Raw genomic sequence first — 19016 nt, 5'->3', positions numbered from 1 at the left:
TTTTTTGGTTTGGTGTTGTGTGTTGTGTGTGTGTGTGTTTGTGGGTGTGGTGTGTGTGTGGTTTTGTGTGTGTGTGGTGTGTGTGTGTGTGGGGTGTGTGTGTGTTGTGTTTTGGGGTGTGTGTGTGTGTGTGGTGTGTGTGTGTGTGTGTGTATGTGGTGTGTGACAGTACTTTGGCGAAACAACACTAAGTATCCAAGGGACACAACAACAACCCCCTCTTTTGCCATTACTGGGACACAGGCCATAAATTCACAGCGGCGCTAATTGTCTTCCTTTCCGCTGATGTCCAGGGCTGCTTAGTTTGAACTTGAACAGCGGCTTTTACTTCTAGAAATAGCCTCCTTTTTCCCCTACATCCTTCCCCTTATGCTGGCCACCTTGCGATAGTCCGCCCGATCCTCCGACCTGACTTCACCTCCCTTCGTTTCCCGTTCGTCTGTCCTCACCTGCCCTTTTTACCACGTTGTCTCCCCTCTCTCTCTTTTATTCCCTCCTCCCCCTTTTCCTCTTCAGACCTGAAGATGGAATCCAGGTGGATTTCGAAACTGTAATCTCATTTTCAACAAATCTAGTCAAATCTAGACTCCTCCTGGTCATCCTCCATGGGCTTTAGCCCATGGAGGATGAGCCCACATATCCTGCGCCCGGGCACTTCTCGGCTCCTGGATCGCTCGTTTCGGTCCCCCGGGAAACACACAACATCTGATAGGGGAGCGAGTTTCACCTCAAAAGCTGTGGAGGGCTCTAGCCAGCTCCTTGGCATCACTCTCCACTTCACAATGGCATATCATCCACAGGCTAATGGACTTATCAGAAAGGGCATCACTCCCTCAAAACAGCCCTCACCGTCCATTGCACCACAGTCACATGGACCTGGCAGCTCCCTGGGTGCTTCTTGGCTTAGGACAATGCCTAAGGAGGATCTCCCCCTTTCTGCAGCCCCAGATGGTATACTGTCAGCCCCTCGTTGTGCCCAGAGATTTTTTTCTCAAGCGACATTCAGCTAGAGGACCTCCACCGGCTAGCCCGGCAATTCGCTCCCAGCAGACCCCCCCATCGCTCTCTTCACCTGTTTCTACACCCCATCAGGAATGGACACGGCTGATTTCATTTTTCACCACGATGATGCCCCTGCAGCCACTATCCTGCCCTTACAAAGGTCCTTTCAGGGTCCTTCAGTGATCTCCCAGGGCTTTCAAGCTACTGGACGGTTTAACTGGGTCAACACAGAGCGCCTTAACCAGCACACAAACAGTGCCTTGGACCATGACACCACTTACACGAGATCCAGACGCCATTCTCGCCCCCGCCAGGATCCTCGGCCTGTAGTCCTTTCTTCCTAAATAGGGGGGAGGCATTGTGGCAAACGCCACAATCACCTTTTACCCGGCACCAGTGCGCCTCGCTTGGTATAGTTTCCCTCCACACCGGCGGTGGGATGCTGTCAGTGGGGTCAGCACTGATTCGCCATGACGCGGGAAAGCAGGGTGCAGCCATTCCGCCAAACAATGTGCGGCTGACCTGACATCTCCCAGATTGTATTCATACTGCATGCTTTACAAAAAATAAACAGACGAACTCTGCACCTCTGGTTCAACTTTTTGGCCCTGTACGGGAGCCTCCTCTTTGAGGTGCAGGACTAGAGCTCCTTCTCTGAGGTGTACAGCTTTCGGGTGGCTGTTTCACTGGGGAGGGAGGAAGAAAGGGTTCCAATAATGATGCCTATCTTGTAGGTGGAAGGGCATCCCCTCTGGTCTCTCCCCAGGGTTCACCTATCCATGTGTTTGCCATTTATAGCATCCCTGTGCGCTGTGGAGATGGGAGTCCTGGAGGTTAAGCGATGCTGTGCATTAGTACACCCCCGGGAGATAGCAACACGCCTCTATGGGCCCTTATTCCAGCAAGATGGTTGGTCTGATCTTGGCCTGGTCAGACCAATTGGCTGGTCTCCTTCGGGAGGCTAGGGTCCCAAACACTCACTGCCCCCCGTTGGCACTCACACTGGTCCCGTGAGTGGCGGGACAATGGCCACTGGCTGGTACATCCTCTCACCACCCCTGTGGCTGTTAGAAATTAGTTCTAACATATAGCTTCCCTTATTGGACTCGGTGGTGGGTGGGGGCGTGAGAGGATGAAATAACTGCTTATTTTTTTGACAAGCATTTCAACAAGAGATACAAATGATCATGAACCATGCAAGGCTCAGACTACGGCAGTCACTCTGAAACCATACATGAATCCTAGTGGCCAAGAAAAATGCAAAGCACAGGTTGACTCTGTGAGACCTGCTGCAAAATGAACACAACATCAGCCAAAACATGTCTGTCTACGAGATTGTCCAGCAGATGGACTCTCGTGTTGGCCTCTCCAGGCCAGCAGCCAAATCAGGGACGATCCCGAGTAGCCCTAGAGACATCCTCCCTGACAGAGATAGGAGCACAAAACTGAACCACCAAAACAGCTGCTACTCCCCTGACCGCAGCCCAGAATTTAAGCCGAAAGGGCAGTCCGAGAGACCTAGGCCGGAGACAGACTCTGAGGGTGATCTGGACCCCCTAGGCCCTTTCCCACAGTTCAAGGTTCCCTCTAAAACTGAAAGCTTCGACAATGTCTACCACCTGGTAAGAATATTGAAGATGCAGCAAAAATTCTGGTTGTCAGTTGGAAGAGCCCAACCAGGCAAGTCCTGGTGACCTTGAAAGGAGCCGCAATCACCAGCCTTGATCTGGGTAACTGGGGCTCCTTCAGCCTAAGAACATATGTACCAGAACCACTTCGGTGCTTTATGTGCCAAAGATACGGTCACCACCAGGCTAGCTGCAAGACCAAGCCTAAATGTGGTGCCTGCAGCAAGGCACACAGCACCGAGGTATGCCTTAAGGCACACAAGGAAGGCCAAAGGGACACAAGAGCCAAATATCCCAACTGTGCCAGGGAGCATCACGCCTGGAGCCTGGCTTGCTCTGCCAGGAAAGAAGTGGCCCTCTGGCGACAAGAGGTTGTTAAAAAGCGACCAGACTTTGTTCCTGCTCCCCCAGGCACCCATGTCTGGGTAAACTACCATAAGAGTCAGGCAGGAAAAATGGCTGGAATGGTGTGAGTCTTCTGACCACCAAACCACCCTTATAGAGCTGTAGCAATGGGTCAGATGAGCTACTAGCCGCTCAGCCCCAAGGTGCACACATCACGACCCTCAATCAGAAGCAAACAGACTGGTGCAGGAGTTCTCTGCTAGAAGAAGCAATGATCTGCCAGCTGAAATGAGGGCAAACCAACAACGACTACAACCAGGCAGACTTGCTCATATCAGAGAAAAGGCAGCCGAACCCGATAATTCAGATATTATCTTCTCTCTGAGGGAACTGAGACAAACCTATAAAACAGTTCTTGCATAGCTCCAGGTTCTGATTGGATCTCATACACCATCATTTCCCACCTATGACTGGCAGGAGAGCTTGCATTCCTGCAACTCTCAACAAGTCCTGGGAATCTCCCATTCTATCCCAGAGCTGGAAGAGGGCTACCACAGGTCCTCATCCCAAAACCAAAGGAGCCAGGGAAGTACTGCCCCATCTCTCTCCTCAGCTGTCTGGTTAAGACAGCCTCCCCGGAATCACGAATTGATCTAATGGCAGCTCAGTTCCTTTCAAAGGTCATCCACACTCCCAGGAACACAAACATGAGACAAAAAATACTCAGACGCCTAGAACAAGACCATGAGCTGTTTGCAAACAACACCCCAGGGTGTTGATACACTATCAGCTCAAAGAACAACTACTTGCCAAGGGCATGGACTCCCCCCACCCCGACTTTAATGAATCCCCGCCGTGGACACAAACCTTGATCAAGTTCGTTCTTATGAGATTGCCCAAGGAGAAAGAATCTAAAGGGAGAAGCTGAGAGGGTCATTGCAGCCATCATGGATCAGTCGATCCCTTAAACTACACTGCAGGCGCCGGCTTTGCAGCAAGGGATTCCACACAGTCCATGAGGGTAACAGACAACGCCTCCTCGCTACAGGCAGAGGCAGCTGCGATCATGGGATTTAGCCCACGCGTCCCTGAGGGAAGGACACGTGGTCATACATACAGACTCCAGGGCAGCCATTGACTGTCTACAGCAAAGCTCACCCAAAGACAACATCTACCTCCTGACCACTGTCCTCACCATAGCACAGAGGATTCTTGCTCAGGGTAGAAGAATAATCATAAACTGGGTCCCTAGCTACAGAGGCATCAGAGGGAATGAGCTTGCTGATAGACTAGCTGACATTGGAAGGGGTATGCCCCCAAAACCGAGCCGAAAAATCTTAAGGCAGAAGTGTAATGACACAGCTCGTGCCTTCCTCCTGCAGCTTCACAGAGAAAAAAACGAGATCCTCCCCCTCGGCCAGATGGTACTCAGACGCCACAGGTTATGAGCCACTGGCACTCTCTGAAGCAATCAATAGAGGTGCCGAAGTCATTTTCACAGTATCAGACTAGGTTACCATTGCGCATGGCAGATCATTGAGACAATTGATCATAAAGACTGGTGTTGCATGCACTGTGGCGAGCTGAACGCCACAATGGTACATTACTTACAGAATTGTGAGCACACACGATTTCTGAAACAAGGTCCGCCCACAATAGCCGCCTGCTGGCAATCCCGCCACCACGGTAAGCATAGTGTCAGAGAATAAAATGAGACAGTCATAAAGAGCTGACACAGGCCGGGCCATATGTCTGAAGGCCCAGGCGAAGCAAGAACTTCGCAAATCTCAAACGAACGACGAACCTCTGAGTTTGACTCTCCTTCCACCCAAGGCCTAGGCTCCTCACTAAGCCAATCTGGGCCTCTCCCAACGGCACCTCCTTTGGAAAAAATGAAATGACACTCCTACTTGACACCGAACCTGTTGCTTTCTTAGATACACTCGCTACACTTACCTAACTCACTCAAGAAATCTTCCTTCCCTTCCATCTTACACCTTACTTCAGAGGTATTATATGATGATGGCATCCATTATAGCTACATGTATCTTAATCAGAATCTCAGTTTTTAATGCGCAAAGATAACGCATACCACACATATATGGTATGCAGGTTTAATGAATCTCTGAATCCCCAGTAACTGGATGTCTACATAATGGCATTATACGGGAAGGCCTAATATGGACCATACCTGTACAGTACACTGTGGATCCACACTCACACCCATTGTAACACAAGCTATATTGTTTAATGGTTAATCCGCCTTTTATTATGTTTATGTTATATGTTTATTTTTAGCATTCATTTATGTTTTATGTACGATCTTGCTAGAAATTAACAAAACTTTTTATACAGGTCATAAACCTGCATTCCACTATATTTAATAATCATTCTGAAGGTACAACAATGTAAAATATCGTGTATGTTATTTATAATTTTCTTTAGTGTATAAATAAAAATACGTTCGTATGACGCCAAAGATGTATTCCACATGTATCCCCTGTAAATAAACAGAGGCGGTCGGCATTTGGTGTCTCCGGAAAAAGTTTATTCAGTTTTAATCTGAGTTTTGTTTCGAGACGACTGAATTATGTCTGCTAACCGACCAAGAGTCCAGGTTCTAAATCTTCCTGATGAAGAGAGTGATGAGTTAAAAATAACGCCACTGTAAGTAGTCTGCAGAGAATTTGCATTCTGTGGATGAAATCATGCTGAAAAATTAGAGTGAAGAAGTTATTGATATTTATTTGCGAAGCTTGACCCGTTTTGTCACATTCTACTTTGCTATAGAACAGTGTGACTTTAAGACACAAAGAATGCAGTTTTTAGTTTTTTTGTGTGTGTGTAACAACCATAGCTTTCAGAGACAAGATGTGTGTGTGTGTATTCTATATATATTATATATATATATATATATTATATATTATATATATATATATATATATATATAATTTATATATATAATACATATATATATATTTTTTTTCTGGTGGGGGGGATGTCCATATGGTGTCCCTTGTATATTATGGTAGGAAAAAGTTCAGTTATGTCACAACAGCTCTTTTGATTTATTCTAAGTATATTTCCTTAGAACTTGATGGGGACATAGTAGTATTCTTGATGGCAGTATTGTCATGATTTTCATCAAGGAAATTTCCTAGCATGTGCTGCATCTTAACCCAGTCAGAAAGAGAGCCCCATTGTAATACAGAACAATGGCCTCAGGGTTCATACAGGTCAGCTGCTTGAGGAAAAATAATGGGAAACATGAAATGAAACGGGTAACCCATCAAATTTATATCACTGGACTTCTCATGATATCTGATGTGCTCTGTATAGTCCCTTATGGTAATTCTTTGGCAGTATGGATGCCACCCTCCCTGTTACAAAATTTATTCAACAATCTAAGTTGTTGACACTGGGTGTGTGCCCCAAATACCAGAGAGGAGGGTTGATTATTGATGGGGGGCCCCAACACCCCTTGCCAAACATTATCTTTACCTCAGCATACATGACAAGATAGAGCTGAAACTCAGGAGCACTAAGTGGACTTGGGCTGTGAACCAAGAACTTTTCCCTTTATTTGTGGTATTACTGTTCATGTCTGCAGATTATTTCTCATACTGACAATTGCAACTTTTTGTCCTCTTCAAGGATATCATCTTCAATTTACCATAGCCAAGTTTATCCACACTGTAGAGATTTGCCACTGTTTTAGTTGGCGCTTAACAACAATACCATCATTATAAGGCCCTATAGCTGTTTAGGGTATGAGGTATAATCAGGAATCGGGTGGGTAAGATTATGCATATTTATGGATTTTTGCCATTGTTAGTGGGCAGGTGCTCCCAAAACACCTCCCTATGAGGGGCTGCCATAAACTCCCTGCCTGAAATGCAAAATAATCCACCTCATCAGACTGGCAAGACAACCTGGACAGGTACATGTGACATGTATTTTATATGTCATCACAACTCAGCTGAGGTAGAGGTAAACATCCCTTGCTGCTGGAATTACTATATTAGTTATGGGAGTTTATGAATGTTCTTAATGTGCTTATTTATCAGTTTCACCAATTGTTTTTGCTATATTTGGTTAGTAGACGATCCTTGAACCCTGGCTGTAGGACACTTTTTCCATGCTCATGATCTTATTCCTGTCTGCCATGACTGGGGGCATATTATTCAGAAAATTTAATAATAGAAAAATATTTTTAAATTACATAAATAACAAACTTACTAACTTATTGTTATTTCACAAAGTTATATACTACCCAAACCAATAATATGGAGTCTGCAGCTTCTGCCATCTTTAGGCAGCTTACCAAATGACAGATATAGACCTTAGAAAATGGTTAAAAAATATAAAATGCTTATACAGAAAAAGAGATATTATAAAGAGGAGGCAAGGAGTGTTGACATGGCACATAAGTGTTCATGTGGGCTAGGCCTAGAAGCTACACACTTGCTACTGAAGTAAGTGTAATGTCTAGATTTTGGACCGTGTGCAGACATTGACACACCCACATCCAACATGTTAAAAACAAATGGTATGTGGTCATCAGTAAAAAACACATCAAGGATTTTTATAGTCTTAAGTAATAGGATAACCACCTGATCACTTATTCTGCCAGCTGCAGATTTATTAGAAAATTATACTAGATAAAATAGACTTGATAAGTAAGATGATTACTGTTCATTTCTCTGTCTTTCTCACATTTTTCAGTTTTTTTGTTTTCTCCATTTTTCTTTACAGAAGCCTCTAGGTTTAGAAATCAGTGATGTACATTTTGTCACAAATATTCAAAGTTACATATTTAAGTGAACTGTAGTCCTGCTGGGTTTGTTTCCTATTTTAAAAATATTTAGTACATAATATGCAACTGTTTCTCATTTCTCTAAAATTTTCAGAGGTTCTGGCCAAGAAGTAGGAAGATCATGTCACTTTCTAGAATTCAAAGGCAAGAAGGTCTTGGTGAGTTGTATACCCAGTTTTATATTAGAATCATATGTACTTAACTGTGTTGCCTTTTTGAGTTCTTCAATTCTTGCTTTCCTTAAAATTGTGCTTATTATGCATACATAAATCAAGCTCATTGTATTATATAGGAAAGCCACTCATCATTTTCATTCATCATCATCACAAGGGCTAACGCTGACGAGGGCACATGGCCGCATCCACCTTTCGTTCCGCCACGAGGATCCCTCAAGGCAAGTCTCAGGCAGGCCCACGGCCCATCTCTAATTCCTTGCAACAGGTCTTGTCAAGCTGCCCAAACCATGACCTCCTGGGTCGTCCCACAAGCCTCCTCTACCCAGGGTTGTCTCACAAAGAGACAACCTGATGGGCAGGGTCGTCCACAGGGAAATGAGCTAGGTGCCCATATAACCTGAGTTGGCGATCCCAGATTATGCAAGTAACAGATCCCATGCCAGTCTCACGGTATAACCGCTGGTTAGACACATGGTCCTGCCAACTGTACCCCATGATCCAGCGAAGGAACTTGTTACAAAAGGCATCAAGACGAGACTCCAAGGCACTAGATAGTGTCCAGGTTTCACTTCCATAAAGCAAATCTGGCAGTATCAAGGCCATGAAGACACACAGCTTGGTCCTTCTGCATAGGTACCGACATCTCCAAATGCTCTTGTTGATCAAGCTCATGGCTCCTGTTGCCAGACCAATCCGTCTATTGACTTCTTGGTCTGACAACCCAGAGATATGGACTATGCTACCAAGATATGTAAAATTCTCTGTAACTTCAATGTCCATACCGCAAACATGGATTGACTGAATGGGTTCCCCTAACAGGACCCCAAAGTCCTGAATCTTGGTCTTGGTCCAGGAGACCTCTAGGCCTAAGGGCTTCGCCTCATTGCTAAATGCATCAAGAGCCACCACCAGTGACTCCAAGGACTCAGATAGGATAGCAATATCATCAGCAAAGTCAAGGTCTGAGACCTTAATATTGCCTAGTGTTGCTCCACACTGACTTTGGCTAATAGCTCTGCCCATTATCGAGTCCATACAGGTGTTGAAAAGTGTTGGTGCAAGGACACAGCCTTGCCTCACCTCTGAATTAACAAGGAAGAAGTTCGACAGACCCCCACCACACTTTACAGCACTTTCAGTAACAGTATAAAGGCTTGTTATTAGGCCAATAATCTACATCAGAATTCCCCTGAGTCTCAGGATCTCCCATAGCGATTCCCGATGCACCGAGTCAAACACCTTCTTGAGGTTGATGTAGGTTTCAAGGAACCCACAACCAAACTCACGACGGCGTTCCACAATTACTTGAAGCACTAGTATTCAGTCTATTGTTGACTTGCCAAGAGTAAATTGAGACTGCTCTGGTCTCTGATGCCTCAGTAGGTGGTTGCGGATCCGTTTCAGAAGAATGTGGGCGAAAACTTTTCCTGGTATGCTGAGCAGTGTAATGCCACGTTAGTTGCTACAGTCCCGACGATCCCTTTTTCCCTTCCAGAGAGGGTGACCACGCCCCTCAGCAGGTCAGGGAGAATGGTACCAGACTGCCAGATGGCAGTCAGGACTGTATGCAGGCCCCGAGCCTTTAGAAGTTCAGCAGGGATATCACATATACCTGCAGCTTTCCCACTCTTCAGCTTGGAAATCGCCATCCTAACCTCTGTTAGGGTAGGAGGTTCCTCACTGATGGGTGGGTCCAGCACAGGTATTGTGACATCGCTTGCATCCAGGCTAACTGTTGGAGGGTCTACCTGGGGGGTACAACTGCTCAAAATACTCAGCTCAATGTTCACAAACCCCAACATGATCTGAGATGATCCATCCATCCTCTGATCGGACTGCAATCATCTGTGAGGAGGGCTTAGAGTTCAGCTTTCTCAGGGTTTGGTAGGCAGGGCGAAGGTCGTTTACCAAGAAATGGCCTTCAACATCCTCAGCAAGATTCCTGATGAACTGTTACTTGTCTCTTCTCAGCAGTGTCCGAGCTCTATGCACCATGGAGCAACACATGACTTGATTACCATTCAGCCGATCCATGCGGCAAGCTTCAGTGGCCTCTGATGTCTCAGGGAGATGGAATTCTGCCTTGACCTCGGATGTATGCCAATGAACTCCTGAGCTGCTTGGAGTGTTACACGCTTGAAGAGCTCCCACAGAGCAACTGGGTCTGTCAGGTTGTTGAGTTCTGTGAATCAATCAGGGACTGCCATGGTGAACCCACGGGCACACTCCTCCTCCCTTACTCTGTCCAAGTGAAACACCTTAGAGTGGCTACTGGAGGGACAGGCTGGTAGCCACAACCAGCCTATGAACAGTGCCACAGAACTCTGCACTCCGGTAAACCCTGCAGTTCTGGAGGATCCTCCATTGCGTGCTAACAAGAATGTGGTTGATCTCCTTTGCCACTGCACCCATATTGCTGTACCAAGTCCAGCAATGCGGGTTGGTGCACTGGTACCAGGAGCCAGAGATCCTCATTTTCTGGGACCTAGCAAAGTCCCAGAGAAGGAGGCTATTCTCGCTGCTAGGATCAGCTCCTGTGCCATGGGGGCAGACAGACATCTCATAGCCAGCTCAGTCGCAGCCGGATACCACATTGAAGTCGCCCAGAACAATGCGAATATCTCGCTGGGGGCAATTGTCTGCCACAGATGCAAGTTTGGTGTAGAACTCCTCTTTCACATCAAGTTTACATACATCGGTAGGAGCGTATACAACAATAAGAGAGATGAAGCCAAAGGCATGTTTCAGTCTCAATGCCATAATACGCTCATCAACCGGTGTCACCTCAACTATCGAGGGCTAAAGTCGGCTGGAGATGGCTATGACTACACCCTGGAGGTGGTGACCATCACTGAGGCCCAACCAGTAGTAGGTGTACCCACCCATACTGATCGTGCTGCTACCAGGTCTTCTCACCTCCAAGAGGGCAGCCACCTCAACTCCCAGTTGCTTCAATTCCTGCGATAGCGGAGGTAACCGCTCATTCTGCTGCAAGGACTGGATGTTCTAAGCGCCTATCTAGAAAACTCCCCTTAGGTTAAGCCCCAGGTGGTCACTCCAGGTGCACACCACTTCTGCCGCCCCCGCCAACGCTGCCCCAAATAAAGGGGGCTGTAGGGACACCCATCCACCTGTGGGGTTCCTGAGGGCTTTGCCCCACAAGCTTCATGGTGGGTTGGCACCTGTTGGGGCGCAGGCGGGACGAGTAACTCTCGTTCCAATCCTGCGGCCCAATATTTGCCCTCCCAGTGGAACCCACAGCGCGCCTTGCTTGCTGGGTGGGAGGGACAACACCCCTCCCCCCAGCATATCCATTTATCGAAGATGTTGCCTGTGAGTCTTTCTGGGGGGAGGAGGACTGGCAAGGCCCACCTCCCCCGAGCCACCCCATTACCCCAGGGTGGCTAGGGGACAGGAGTTGGTACAGAGCCAGAGCGTGTCCACACGCTGGTGGGCCATAGCTCCGTTCTTCTGGGGCCTCCTGCTGCTCCAAGATCCCCCACAGTAAGACCGCAAGGTGCCCAGTTTCTCATGGGTGGCCATGAGGAGGCACTGCAGAAGACCTGGCAGGGGAGACTTATGCAAAAGCTGCTTTCTTTTTTCGCACTGGGCTAGCCAGTGGTGGAAGCTGCAAGTGAGAAGGCATACAAGCACTTAACACTATCTAGGCTACCACACCATCGCTTCACATCACCTTGCGCATGAAGCACCCACCCATACAATTTTCATTACTCTACATGATGCCTTAAATTACACAGAACAAATCCATGTCAAGAATAATACTGCCAGTAACTAAAGTTTTGTGCTGAACAACTGTTTATGGGATAGCTAATAGTTCCAGTAATTTTTCTGTCATAGTTTATAAATGTACTAAATCCATGAAGAGGAAGCTTTAAAATGTTAAGTTTCTGAATTGGAGAGTTTACATGATTATTTTAAATAATTATTTATCCATGGTTTTAGATGGTGGTCATAATGTATAATGTTTTATATAAAGCTCTTGTATTCTGTACTTTTCAGTTGGACTTTGGGATCCATCCAGCACTGACTGGAATGAGTGCCCTGCCCTTTGTTGACCATATTGATCCTGAGCAAATTGACCTGATGTTAGTGTCACACTTTCACTTGGACCATGCTGGTGGTTTGCCATGGTTTCTAATGCGAACTCGCTTCAGAGGTCGCTGCTTCATGACTCATCCCACTAAAGCTATCTACAAGTGGCTTCTTTCTGATTATATAAAAGTCAGGTAAGAAGTATATAAACCATAGTTTACATATCAGTGCATGATTATATGAATTCATACAATTTTCGTATGTTGATGAAGTACATTAGTTATGATGTAGAATTGAATATGTATATTGTATATGTTTTATGGTAGCAGGATTAATTTCCTTTTTTAAGGTCATTATTTTATTTATTTTTTTATTTTTTTTTTTTTTTTTTTTTTTTTTCAACCAGTAATATAGCTACTGAGCACATGCTGTATTCTGAAAGTGATTTGGAGGCCTCACTAAACAAGATCAACGTTATAATTTTCATGAGGAAAAGGAAGTTAATGGAATCAAGTTCTGGTGCTATCATGCCTGACTTGTACTTGGGGCTGCTATGTTCATGATACAAATTGCTGGTGTGAAGGTATGTATACTACAAGATTTGTTATGTTAGGAAATTAACTAATAATTTTTTTTTTTTTTTTTTCTGAATCTTTTTTTCAAGCACTGCACATATTATGTATTTTATACTACCCTTTGGGGCAATATCCATGCTATTTTTATGTAACTGAGATTCCAGTAACATGGATATTTTAGATTAAAAAAAAAAAGATAAAGAGTAGCTTTTTCTACTTCTAAGGCAAAAACAAATTGAAAAGAAATAAACCAAAATTCTATTGTAAAAAAGGTAATACATATTTACTGTTTTAACATTTGTACTTTTGCAACTTTTTTAAAATTTTGATAGTATTCATAGTACAAATAGATTAACATCAGTATTTGAATTTCCAAGGTTGAGATTTTTCAATTTTCATTATTATGTCCCCTTTATAAACAGTTTATAGATGGATATATGATAATAAAGGAAGAGAAAAATCACACAACAAAAACCACACACAACACACACACACACACACACACACAACACACACAACAAACAACACACACACAACAAACAGAACAACACCACACACACACACACAACACAATATATATATCTAATATATATATATGATATTATATTATATATTTATAATATTCATATATATAGTCTATATATCATATATAATATACATATATATATATAAATAGATATATATATATATATATATATATATATAATATATATAATATATATATATATATATATATATACTATATATTATATTTATTTATTTATGAAAAAAAGAATAAGAAGAGAGAGACGAGAGAGAGTATGAGATAGAGAGTATGAGTGAGAGAGAAGAAGAGATGATACAGAGAGAGAGAGAGAAACATGAAGTCAACCTATGAAGTCGTGACTAATTGATGCCTTTTAAAATGACTTTTAAAATCTATTATAGTAAGTGTATGCAAGCAGTCACACACATCAATATGATAAAAGTGCCTGAGGCATGAATACTGTGTAGCTCTAAACAAGGAGAAGTTAATCCCTGATTAGTGAAGAAAGGATTTTAATATGATACACATTGGTCTTACAGCTCCTATATACTGGTGATTTTTCAAGACAAGAAGATCGTCACTTGATGATGGCAGAAATTCCCCAAATAAGACCAGATGTGTTAATGATCGAGTCTACATATGGTGTTAGTATCCATGAACCCCGAGAGAGTAGAGAAACAAGATTCACAACAACTGTTCACACAATTGTTGGCAGAGGTGGACGTTGTTTGATACCTGTGTTTGCACTTGGCAGGGCTCAAGAACTCCTCCTAATTTTAGGTATGATGCTGATGATTAGTTATTATTGCCTAGTTTATAGTAGTTTTACATTTGTAGTAGTCTATCATTAATGATAGCTGTGTTCCTCATAACTGTCATTCCCAAGATCCTTTCTGAATGACATAAGTAGGTTATGATTATTCATGATTAGTTTTTCTTCCCCACATGTCCACCAAAGATGAATATTGGCAGCAGCACCCTGAACTTCATGAAGTGCCTATCTACTATGCATCTGCCCTGGCTAAGAAATGCATGAGTGTGTACCAGACTTACACACATGCTATGAATGACAGGATTCAGAGGCAGATCTCAATAAGTAATCCATTTCAATTTAAGCACATATCAAATTTGAAGGTAATGATTTAGTAAAGCATTTGCATTTCTGTTCTAAATTATATATAAAAGCTGAAGTGCATCAGTCTGTAAAATTATTAGTTAGTTGAATAAACTAGGTGTACAATGTATGTAATTTTTTTTTATTGTTATTTGATAATATGTATTATATAGAAATGTTATTATTTCTCTTATCTTATTTTTCCCAGGGTATGGATCAGTTTGAGGATATTGGGCCATGTGTTATTATGGCATCTCCAGGTATGATGCAGAGTGGACTTTCCAGGGAACTATTTGAAATGTGGTGCCCAGACCCCAAGAATGGTGTCATCATTGCAGGTAAGGTCTAATTAACACCTGAAATCAAAATTGTTTAACTATAAAAATATGGTGTTATATTGTGTTTATTGAAGTAAACATACTCTTTTGTGAATGTTCGTCTGTCTCTTTACTCATGTATGCTAGATATCTGCATTGCCAATTCTTATTTCCTGTTGTATAAGTCTTCGTGCTTTTTATTTTTCGGGCCCGTGTGAACCCAGGTAAAGAAATTTAAACCCCGAAAAGTAACTAAATTGTTGGAGAGACTCCAATAAAGTGTCTGTTTTTTCATTTTTCATTTCAACAACTTTGGAAAACTTCCCCCCTTTTTTTTTTACGCCCCATGCCCCCCAATGTGGGGCCCTTCCCTTCCCCCCTTTTTTTATATTTTTTTTTTTCAAAAAAGAAGTTTAAGAACAATTTATTTATGGCATACAAATTGCAATTTCTCCAAAATATGGCATAAAGTAATTTAAGACTTTATTTTTTTAGGCTACAATCCAAAAATTCTTTTTGGAATTTTTAATTAATTAAATAATTTGTTTTTAATTAAATATTAAATAAATTAAATTTAATTTATAAAAGATAATATATATATATATTATATTATAATTATATATATATATTAATATTTATATATATTTATATATATTTTATATATAAACATTTTTATAAACCCAATTTTACTTGCTTGTTTTGTTTTTTAAATGATGAATCTGCTGCTAGCAATTTTTTAAATATTATATTGTTACATTTAACCTTAATTTTTAGGTTTGGTACATGGGAATACGAAATGTCCCGTTTTAAAGCTGCATTGGGAGGGAAAATGAGGGCCCCACTAGAGCCCCGTGAAAGTGTTCATCCCAAAAAACCTTGAGACGTTACATTCCACTTTAGGGTGAGAAGAGGCCCCGGTACTGTATATCCCTCCAAAAATTTGGTTTTGTGGGTCTTTTGCAATCTGTTCATATATCTAAATTAGGTCCTTTTTTTTTTTTTTTTTTTTTTTTTTTTTTTTTGTGTGTGTGTGTGTTGTGTTGTGTGTGTGTGTGAGGGGAGAGAGGAAAATCAATATAGAAAATTTTGTAGCTACTTTTTTTATTCAATCAGGTGATGGGGGATCTTGCATTACAAAGCCTAAGGAAAAAGTTTGTCTTGGCATTCTTTTGAAAAACCAAATTCAACTGTCACATTTTTCTCCCAAAGAGCTGGGAATGGGGTTATTTTTTCCCTTTTGTTTTTTTTATACTGTAAGGAAATTCTGCCAAGTTTTAAATATTTTGTGATTTTAATTTTAAAAAGGAGAAAAAATTATTCAACTGGTGTAGATTTTTGTTCTTTGTTTTTTCAAATACAGTGACTTGAGGTTCCACCCTACCCAAGATCAAGCATCCACTATACAGGTTCATGGCGCTGTTCATTTTTACTTGCCTCAAGTTGGCTTTTGGGGGAAATGATCCTGTCTGAAACACAAGAAAATAGTCTTCGTGTATTTTATGCAAACCCTTGTCCAAGAACCTCCTTGGTTGATTAAGGTTTTATATACACAAAATTATAGCTTGAAAAGGGAGAAATGTAGCTGTCAAAAATTAAGTTAAATTAATGAAAAATGAATAGGTATGAAAGGGGGAGGAAGATGAAAAATCTTATGATTCTTATTAAATTTCTTTTTAAAAACATTTTTTTTTTTTATTTGTTTTTTTTTCCCAAAGAAATACTACTTTTTCATACAGAAAAGCCAAATAAAATAGGCACGACATTTGATTTGTAAAAATATTTAGAAACAGATGTAATTCTAAAAATTTTTAAGCTTCATTTTGAAAACTCCATAAATTTTTAGCATTGCAAAATACAAATATGCCTGGATAAAATAAGCTTCATATTGAAACTGCCATAAATGTTAGCATTGCAAAATCAAATAGCCTGGATAAAATTCGTAGGTTAGGAAAAAAAAGGTTTTATTTTTGGGGGGATGGTTTTAGATGCATTTTTTCCATTAAAAAACTAAAATACATGCATTATATTTCACTGTTACCTCGTGGACTGCAAGTCCCACAGCTGATTGTATCAGATGCTGTGTGAAGGTGTTCTGAAGGCCCAGGACTTGGGACACTCTTCTGTTTCTGTGCCAACAAAATAATCCAACCCTTTTACAAGATGCATTTCAATGAGGACTAAAAAGAAAGGTGTTTCATATAGGTTAAATTTATTTATATAAATTTTAAAAATTTTGTATCATTTCTTGCTATTCCTATTGTAAAAGGTGGTTTTTTTGCAGTCAGGTGTCACCGTGTTTTTGACTAATATTATTTAAAACTGATTACAAGCACATCGATGATATAAATTTATTTCCAAATTGAAGAAAAGATATTAATGTATATATATGTGAAGTGCATCAATTTTGGCAGACAATTAATCATGGGAAACCTCTTAATTTTTCCCTGTCTTTTTTAGGAACCTTATAGAACTTTGCAAGAAATGTTTGGAGAGGAATCTGTTCCGAAGATCTTCAAAGGTGAAAAACTTTATGTAACAGTTAACAATGTAAAGGCAAACATTGACCTGTCAGTTATGGTTAAGTACTTTGTTGTATGAATGATTGGATGATATATAGATCATGATATAATTAGTATATAAAATCCAATATGATGTGAATTTAATGTAATTAAATCAAACAGTAATAACTTTCTTTCAATTGCAGAAAGTATCATGTGAAAGTGAAAAACTGCAAAGAATAGTCAAACTGCTGTTACAAAGTTGTATGAATCCCTGCACCCTGTAACTGCAGCTGTTTAGTTATAATTGTGTGTTTAGGGGAAGTAATGTATGGAAGAATCTTGACGAATGTTTCTTGAGAATCAGATTTTGGTTTTTTCAAAAGTAGTTTTATTGGAATATTTTTTCCCCATTTTATTTGAATTAAGTTGGTAATATTACAAGTTCAGTAATAAAGGACAGACCTCTGAATTTTTATTTTTAGCATTTTATCTTAACACTGCCAGCCTCATTTATGTATATTCTTAAACAAAGAAAAGATAAGGTTGCCTTCTCAGCATTCATGGATATGCAGTTTATATTTTTCACAAGTGTCACTTCCTTTACGACTTGCTTTAGGAAATATAACATTCAGAAAATGGCTACTGCCACATATTTTTTATCCAATCCCTGGAAGTATTCATGTAAAATGCCAACACTATAGTTACTGGATAAAGCAAAACCAGCAGGACTTTTGTGCCTTCAAGAAAACAATCTCCACAGTAAAAAGACTAAAAACAATAAATTATTTTATGCAATGGAAATTGAATAAAAATATATAGTCCTGTGAATGATTGAATATTATTTGGAAAGCAATCAGAATACTAAAATAAAAAATGTTATACATGTACTTGGGGAAGAAACTGGGGAGTAATGACATATGTTTTCAAGGAAATGTAGCCTTCAGTAGTTTATCAAATGATAATTGGCAAAATGAAGTGCTTGCCATGTCTGAGAACTGGTCCATTTCACCAATATCCTGTCATCATATGGATGGATTCCTCTTCCCCCACTGTGCAATGTATTTCCCATGTGGAGATGGAGGATGGAATCTCTCCTGATGCTTTTTCAGCATATGACATTATTTGGTGTGGTATAGCAATGTATTGTATCCACCCCGAAATTCATTGTTTTATTTTACTTGGTCATGGCTAGATAATGTACAGAAAATGTTCTAATGCACAGCTCACTTATCTGGACTCATTAAAAATATCATTGGAACTGGCAACGGGGAGTGCAGTATAAAAGAGAACAGTTTCCCTTGGTATCACTAATATTGTATATTGCCATTCTTCTACTAGTTTTAAAATCTTCAAAATACAAAATACATCACACAAAAGCAAGAAATTACCAAAGTTGTCTTATTGCATTCTGATTAGAAAAATTTAAAAATAAGTTCCTTGTCATTTATACACTTCCTCTAAATAGTCCTGTAAACTAAGGGCTATGCAAGTACTACAAGGTTTATTTAAGTATATATACTTATATCTACCTTGTTGCAAGGCCATGGATTCATTCACTCCAAAATAGGGCAGAGAAACATCTTTCACCATATGGGAGGGTTAGGGCCAGTTTCTTATTCTTAATAATTAACTTTAATTATGCTAGCCTATTCAAATCCTCTGGAAGTTTATCATTAACTGCCATTTTATGATAAGCAAAAATTTAAACAGATAGGGGCTAGACTGTATTCGTGGTTGACATATAAATAACTGCCTTCTTTATATATAAAAAAAAAACTTTTTTCCCTTTATTTTAACATTCATAAACAAATTCATATGGTTTTATTTTTGGATACTTTCGGGTCTGTTAAAAATTCCTTGACCTAAGGGTTAAAAAAATAAATAAAAATTGTAAAATAACTAAAATAAAGTAACAGAATGTTTGCTGCAACCAAGTCATCAGCTGGGCAAAGTTGAACCGAAG

The 19016-nt window shown here is 40.9% G+C and overlaps 1 protein-coding gene across 1 annotated transcript; it reads left to right on the top strand.

Annotated features, from left to right (window-relative positions):
• Positions 1–5442: 5442 nt before the first annotated feature.
• On the top strand, positions 5443–17351 carry LOC119580646 (cleavage and polyadenylation specificity factor subunit 3-like). Its single transcript, XM_037928748.1, is given in 12 exon segments — positions 5443–5642; positions 7886–7949; positions 11988–12214; positions 12427–12494; positions 12497–12603; positions 13661–13901; positions 14080–14255; positions 14444–14573; positions 15666–15703; positions 17010–17129; positions 17257–17290; positions 17293–17351. Coding segments are annotated over 12 exon segments (1341 nt in total). The 5' UTR covers positions 5443–5565.
• Positions 17352–19016: the final 1665 nt, after the last annotated feature.

Source organism: Penaeus monodon, chromosome 14 (genome assembly GCF_015228065.2).
Source record: "Penaeus monodon isolate SGIC_2016 chromosome 14, NSTDA_Pmon_1, whole genome shotgun sequence".
Classification (NCBI taxonomy): domain Eukaryota; kingdom Metazoa; phylum Arthropoda; class Malacostraca; order Decapoda; family Penaeidae; genus Penaeus; species Penaeus monodon.
The sequence above is the reverse complement of the archived record's forward strand: the minus strand, read 5'-3'. Positions and strand labels throughout refer to the sequence as shown.